Consider the following 7,385-nt stretch of genomic DNA (forward strand, 5'->3'; position numbering starts at 1 on the left):
GATTCATGGTCTAACAGTAAGGAAACAAACAAACGAAACAAAGAAATATTAAATCGTCTTTCATCATGAGTTTCTAGTTTCATATTTTAAGTTTCTTGAAATAATTTATTATTATATAACAAGAATTTTATTTAATTTATATGTTAAAAAATAAATGGGAAATTAGAGAATGAAATAAATAATGAGAGAAATTCATTCATAAAATAATTTAATTTTTATTTTTTAATTTTAGGAATTAAAATAATTAAGTCATGAATGAAAATTTATGAACTAATTTAAATCATTTAAAACAATAACATATAAGTGACACATAGATAAATTATATTATAATACGTAACATATAATTAAAAATAGTAAAATGATTTCAAGACCTCATATGAATTTTATGATGTAAGTTGAGTGTAATGGTAAAATTATTTTTTAAAATTATTTTTAATATTTATTATTAATCGGGATCTAATTTAAAATTTAAACCTAGTATAAAAATTTAATTAAAAATGTAAAAATCTAATTATAAATTAAAAAGAAATTATAGAGACTAATAGAATAATTTAAATATTTTGTATAAATTATTAACTGTACTAGAGCATCATATTATTTTACAAAATATATTAGTTGTACATCAAATTTAACTAACAAATTAATTTTTTGTATAAAATATATGTTGAAATATAAAATGTACATTTAAAATGAATTAAACGACATATATATTTATAAGTAATATTTGATGACTAATTTAATAACGGATTTTAATATGCATATAGCATTAACAATTCTTGAATACTTTAAAAATGAGATAAAGATAACTAATAAATAATAAATAATATATTTTTATAAGTGACAAAAAATTATATTTAGTAAGCAAATTATGCAATTAATCTAAATTTTTGTGGCAATATTTGAATAAATATTTAGAAAATATATAAAAAAAATTGGAACAAATTATTGATCTATAAATTTTTTTATTTTTTAAAAATTTAGTTATTCACAATAAAAATATAAAAAAATACTTGGCATAAATTTTTTTCTAATAGTACTTGTAAACAATTGTATCAAAATATATGATTTTTAAAATCTATTTTTAGAATATATATTTAATTTTTAAAATTTTTGTAATATTTTAATTTTTCAAAAATTTATTTTTCATTAATATTTTTTAAAGTTATTTTGTCAACTATCTGAATTTTTATGTATTATTTTGATTTTGATTTTGATGTGATAGTTTATTTATTTTTTATTTGTCACTATTTTAGTCTAAGGAAAGCTGCAACGGCTACTTGGATAGTTGGATGAGTACCGTTGGGTATTACGTGGAGACGCAGAACGCTCCCCAAAGCCTCCATTTTCTCTCTCATACAAAACACACATACTGTCCACCGTGCTAAGTGCTAGTCAGCTACTACTCTGCTGCTACTCTCCGTTTCAATTAGGGTTCTGCTCCTCTTCCATTCACAGACACACAACCATGAACCTCTTCAAGAAGAAAACCTCACCCAAAGGTCCACCTTTCCTTCCTCCTCATTTCTCATATCGTGTCATTCTTTCGTTTTTGCACTTTCTCCGCACTCTGAATTTTGAAACTCGCATTCAAATTCGTACCTTTTGTTTTTTTGAAAAAAGGAAATAAAATAATACATCTCTGTAGATTGTGAGTGCTGGGAAAAATTGGTTAGGTGGAAAATTGGAAATTATAAGCTTTTGATCAAAATTAGGAATTCAAAGATTTAGCATTGACCATCTGTTTGTGCATTTTTTTCACTCTCTTTTTTCTTTTGGGAATTATAGAGGCTCTGCGGACAAGTAAGAGGGAAATGGCGGTTGCAACAAGAGGTAATTACTTGGTTCGATGCTTATTCAATATTTTGCTGTTTATTTCGACTTGTATATTTTGCTGCATCTGTACTAAATTTCTTGAATAGATAATAGAGAGTTAACATGCTTTGGTATGTGGTACAGGTAAACAGTTGTGTTTTCACTTCAATGTGGAATCTTCCCTTTACCAGTTCTATTTCTTTTCTCCCTGGAATGAACTAATTGTTTCTTAAGATTGTTAAAGTGCACTGCAGAAACGTCATAAATGGAAATAATTAACAGAGTCCCAAAGTAGACATACCATTTATGCATTTAGCTGTCAAGAAAGTCACGATCGGTGTCTTCTCTTCTTTCCTTCCATATCTGAAAAGAATAATGAATATCGTGTGCGTTTTCATAATTAACTGGGGACAGAATGTGATGGGTAATAATAGTTACAACCAAATAGTTAGAGCGTGAAATGTGATCAAATTTTTTATGGGGAAGATATGTACAAGTAATATTTCCAATGTAAACTATTTATATTGATGATCAAAATATGGGTTTAAATTGGATATTTTGTTCTTCTAAATTAGTGGCTAGCTTACTATTGGTTTCCTATTGCTTCCAAACAGGAATAATATTTTTACGGATATGTTAGTTTTGAAATGCAACTGACTAGTTGTGAAAGTCAAGGTTTTTTCTTTTTAAAGGATGAGTAAGTTATTTTAAACCTATATTTTCTTGTTCAAAATCTTTTTTTTTGAATTTTCTGATATTTTTGTTTCTTAACTGTGGTTTTCCCCTGCTCCGATTTTTCTACATATCCTATATGTTCAGTCTTTGAGTATTTACCCTGACGCTTTTTATTCATCTGGAGGAACATTTGATATGATTATTTAATTTTAATAAGGTGTATTTCCTTTAAGATATTCTTTATTCACCCTTGTTTCTTGTAGGCATTGAAAGAGAGATAGCATCACTTCAGATGGAGGTACATAATACCGAGCAGAGACCTTATTCTGTTTCATCTTTCATTTGAGTTTAACTTCCTTGTGCATTACAGGAAAAAAAATTGGTGGCTGAGATCAAACAAACAGCTAAAACCGGAAATGAGGCAAGTTTTTCTCATTTTTATGTGTCTCACATATTTTTGTATGGTCATTGAATGTTTGATCTTGATAGCAAATCTTTGATCAGATACATATCTGTGTGCTTTGTATTGCACTTGAGTAGTACATTTGCTCCAAAGATGTAATGTTGTTCAATAATCCCACATGAATAGCCCAGAACTGGTCCAGATAATGCTTCAATTACAGATTTATTTTCATCATCAAATTTGGAGCATGTAGAGTTCTGAAATATGGTTAAAACGGTCACTTGAATGTGGCTGTTGTACAGAATACGATTTCTTAGTACACAAAGCTTTGATATAGAATTTCCAATGAAATTTAAACAGAGGAATCACATATATCATTGTTGAAACTTTGTCATTAGCATGTCTAATGAACAATTATTTATAGTTCAGAACTATAAAGTACTAAATCATATCTTCCTGGTCATTTTAGCCTTGGGTAGTTTTGATGTGCAATTTTTGTAGTTAGGGGGAAGTCATGAATTGCCTTTATTTATTTATTTTTGATAAATCATCAGTTGTCTTACTGTAAAGAAGACTTCTTTGGCTTATCACAAATTTGAAAGTGTTCATATTAGGAATTTGAAAGTGTCCATATCTGATTTTATTATTTATTGGTTATATGATTCTTTTCTAGATTTACTAATTTTAGAATCTTCCATGTCTTGGACTAGTTCTTCTGTTCTTTTATGATGCCATTTACTTAACTTTCTAGGGATTTTAGAACTTCTGAAGACTCAATCTGAGATTTCAGTTGCTAGGTTCTTTATGCCTACATAACTAATCATTTCAGGATGCAATCGTCTACAACCAATTACACAACTAATGATTCCACAATATCAACTAAAATATAGCACACCTAAGCACACACTCAATACTCTAATCACAGATATGAAAAAATAGTTGGGAGTCACTGTTAGTAATATTATCAATCTCGAGTAAATAAGTGCATGGTTACAGGCTGCCACTAAAATCCTGGCTCGCCAACTTGTTCGATTACGACAACAAATAACCAATTTGCAGGGAAGTCGTGCCCAGATCAGGGGTGTAGCAACTCACACACAGGTATGCAAGAAGAGATAATATATTTTTTTTATTTGTATCAAAAGACTTATGATAAGAAGTTTTCTATTTTGATTATTTAAAAATTTCCTTTTGTAGGCATTATATGCAAGCACTTCAATCTCAACGGGAATGAAGGGGGCAACAAAAGCAATGGCAGCAATGAACAAGGTCTGATACTTTGGATTCTTTTTATTACTTTTAATTAATGATTGCAATAAAAATTGTTCGGGACCTAAATATCTGATCTAAAATTCCTTGAGGAACAATTTGGGTTGTCACTCTATTTATCAATATGTTGTAACCAAAACTAAAGTGGAAGTTGGCTAGTTATTAACAGTATGTGCTATTAGTATATTATACACGATTAAACTCCTTTTTCTGCCATGACAAAAATATGAATGTAGTGTCCATATCAACAAAAGCCTGCCACCTTCCTTAACATCTAAAGGTCGAAAGATTATTTCCAAATTTTAACCATTGTTTATAGTTAAATACTAAAAGTGCAAATCTGTGTTCCTCAGACCATGATTTATCTCCTATCAATTAATTAAAAGTTCATAATGTGCTACAAAAGGTTGTGACAATAATAGATCTTTGCTAGAGTTTGTACTATGTGATCAAAATATACAGTAATAATTTTTTACTTCTCTTTTCAGCAAATGGCACCAGCAAAACAGGCTAAAGTGATTAGAGAATTCCAAAAGCAATCGGCACAAATGGACATGACGGTAATTTATCCGTTTGAGCACATTCCTGCATTTTCTTGAGAATTTTTCCTGCATTAGTGGTAGGGTTAAGAAATTTAGATAGGAAGATCATGGTTTGCTTTGCACACTGAATATTAAAGAAGGAACTATTTTTTCTCTCGGTATAAAAGTATTGTTGACTTAGTTGTGTGTTTTGAAAAATTTGAAATGCTTTCATATTTTTTAACAAGGGAGAGAATACTATACTTTTTTTTTTCCAAGAATTAGGCAACAAGCCTGCCATAAGCAATCATAAAAATTAAGAGTGGGTAGAATAGTCAACAGCGTTTTCTAGTCGGCAATCTGTGCCTAATAGTTAAAACAAATTTCATGTTGAGTGCCAATAAGTGAAGAACTTGAAGCAACAACAATGAAATAAAATTGAATTAGGAGTAAAGATCAATAAGAAAACAAAGAATTTTCTAGTTAAAATCAGAAATGTGTGATACCAGTAAAAGAGTAGGGGTAAAATACCAGAACAAAATTAGGAACAAAAGAGAATGAAGGCTGAGCTCTAGACGAAGTGTATTCTCGGGACTTCACTTTATGAAAATATTCTTCACTTTCTATTGAAAAAGTAAAGAGAGAACATCTGAAGAATAGAGGATCTCTGAAATATGCAAGAGAATTAAAATCAATAAGGCAAGCAGTGTTGACGCCGTCTGCCTGATAGCTTTTCTATTTATTTTTTGTGGTCAACTTCATCCTAAGCTTTTTTGCAGATTGAGATGATGTCAGAATCTATAGATGAAACTTTAGACAAAGATGAAGCCGAGGAAGAAACAGAAGAGCTCACTAATCAGGTGAATGTTATCCATGACCTAATCGATTATATAGCTTGCTATTATGATTTTGCTCATCAAATATTTCATTCCATGGAATGCCTAATTAATTTTCAATTATTTTTGACAGGTTCTTGATGAGATTGGAGTGGATATTGCATCCCAGGTTGGTTTTGGGCGCAATAATAAATCCCTTTGTCCTTCGCAGTCATTCTGTATATTTTCATTATTTTGCGAAATGTTGTCTCTGATGGGTATTCTTCTCTGTTGATAGTTATCTTCGGCGCCAAAAGGCCGGATTGCTTCAAGGAATACCGAAAATGTTGCTCCAAGGTACGCACACACTATTCGTATTTCCGGCAACAAGTTCTGGTTGGCTTGGAGAATTTTGTCTTATATTATAGATGCATTTATTTGTTGACTATTCACAACTCTTTTCTACAACAGAACAGTTTCTTTTATCGCGTTGTGCATTTTAAGCGACAATATTTATTTCTGTGCATGCAGCAGACCGCAGGAATCCCAAGATGTTGAAGATCTTGAAAAGAGATTGGCTTCTCTTAGAAGATTATAGAAGGACTATAAAGAGATCTGCTCATTCATGTGAAGAGGCTTGTAAAATCGTGAAGTTATAAATATATAAAGTATTGTATCACTCTACTTATGCGTATTTTATAATTTATAAGGGCTCTGGTGTGTGCAACTCTCAGCAGAAGTATCAGTAGCTAAAAGCGTTTATCTAATATTTAGACATTTCATAGAGAAATATGTGTGTAATTTATTTTGCATTTTTTTTTGTGAAATATTTTTAGATGAATTATCACAACTTTGTTATTGTGCATAGGATCTGACATGGATGAAAAATTACTACTATAAAATTACAACCATAAAAAAGATAATAAAAATTATATCAGATCTAATATTCTTCAATTTACCTAAAAGAAATTTAATATTCTTCAATTTTCTAATATAACAATACATTATAAATTAAGCTTCAAATTATCAAAGTTTAAACAATGTATGCAATAATTTTAATTTTAAAAATAAAACATCATGTGAATGTCGTACTTTGTATATTTTAAACAATATATGCAATACATTTTGATATTTTAACAACTTTTCATTTAAAATACATTCAAAATATCAAATTACAATATTTGTATCATAAAAAGTTGTTGCTATGGCAATGTTGCAATAGTTCTGTTCATACCCTGGCCCAAAACATAAGTCAGGTCCAAAGCAGAGAAAGCCCAGAAGATAGCTACAAAGAGGTCGGACAGAATGCTACAAAGTGATAACTCCTCCTGAAGGAGTTGTAACTAATCCCTACTATCTCTCACCTACTAGAAGAGAGATCTTAACAATCCCTAGAAAAAGGGGATGGTTATCCACCACCAATAGTGGAACTACTCCAACGGGTGTTATTGGCCCATCACCTATAAATACACTAACACCCTTCAGGTATACTTAAGTCCCAATATACTTAAACCTGCTAAGACCCTTGCTGACTTAAGCATCGAAGTGTTTTGCAGGTACCACCCCCCACCTTCTCACAAACAACTTGGACGACGGCTATTGGACGTAGGCTAAGTCGGAATCCGCTCCATTGAGGATTTGAGCCTCACATACAAGCCCAAAAGCAATTTAGTTTTAGGTAACCCTCGGAACATTGGTGTCGTTGCCAGGGACCTGGAATTCAACCCTTGATAATGGTGGATGATCAAAATCTAGAAGGACGAATTGCATCCAACTTCAGATAAAAAGATGGAGACCCTTTGGAAAACAAGTTAGAACGATGAAGAGAATCAGAGAGCCAACTCCCAAAAGAAGAGAGATTGAAGATAAACTAAGAAAACTGGAATCTGA

At 30.7% G+C, this 7,385-nt stretch overlaps 1 protein-coding gene across 2 annotated transcripts; it reads left to right on the forward strand.

The window, feature by feature from the left end:
* Positions 1-1,258: 1,258 nt before the first annotated feature.
* LOC112732298 (vacuolar protein sorting-associated protein 2 homolog 2) lies at positions 1,259-6,360 on the forward strand. 2 transcript variants are annotated; one of them, XM_025780964.3, is made up of 11 exons: positions 1,259-1,499; positions 1,786-1,830; positions 2,751-2,785; positions 2,858-2,908; positions 3,887-3,991; positions 4,088-4,159; positions 4,648-4,719; positions 5,460-5,540; positions 5,650-5,685; positions 5,794-5,852; positions 6,027-6,360. In XM_025780964.3, exons 1-11 carry the CDS (start codon positions 1,466-1,468, stop codon positions 6,091-6,093), a joined length of 657 nt encoding a protein of 218 aa, XP_025636749.1. In that variant the 5' UTR covers positions 1,259-1,465; the 3' UTR covers positions 6,094-6,360. The 2 variants fall into 2 exon arrangements, with proteins under 2 accessions (XP_025636749.1, XP_025636750.1); XM_025780965.3 differs by having other exon boundaries at positions 1,279-1,499; positions 6,030-6,360.
* The last annotated feature ends 1,025 nt before the right edge of the window (positions 6,361-7,385 follow it).

Source organism: Arachis hypogaea, chromosome 13, assembly GCF_003086295.3.
Source record: "Arachis hypogaea cultivar Tifrunner chromosome 13, arahy.Tifrunner.gnm2.J5K5, whole genome shotgun sequence".
In the NCBI taxonomy this organism is placed as follows: Eukaryota; Viridiplantae; Streptophyta; class Magnoliopsida; order Fabales; family Fabaceae; genus Arachis; species Arachis hypogaea.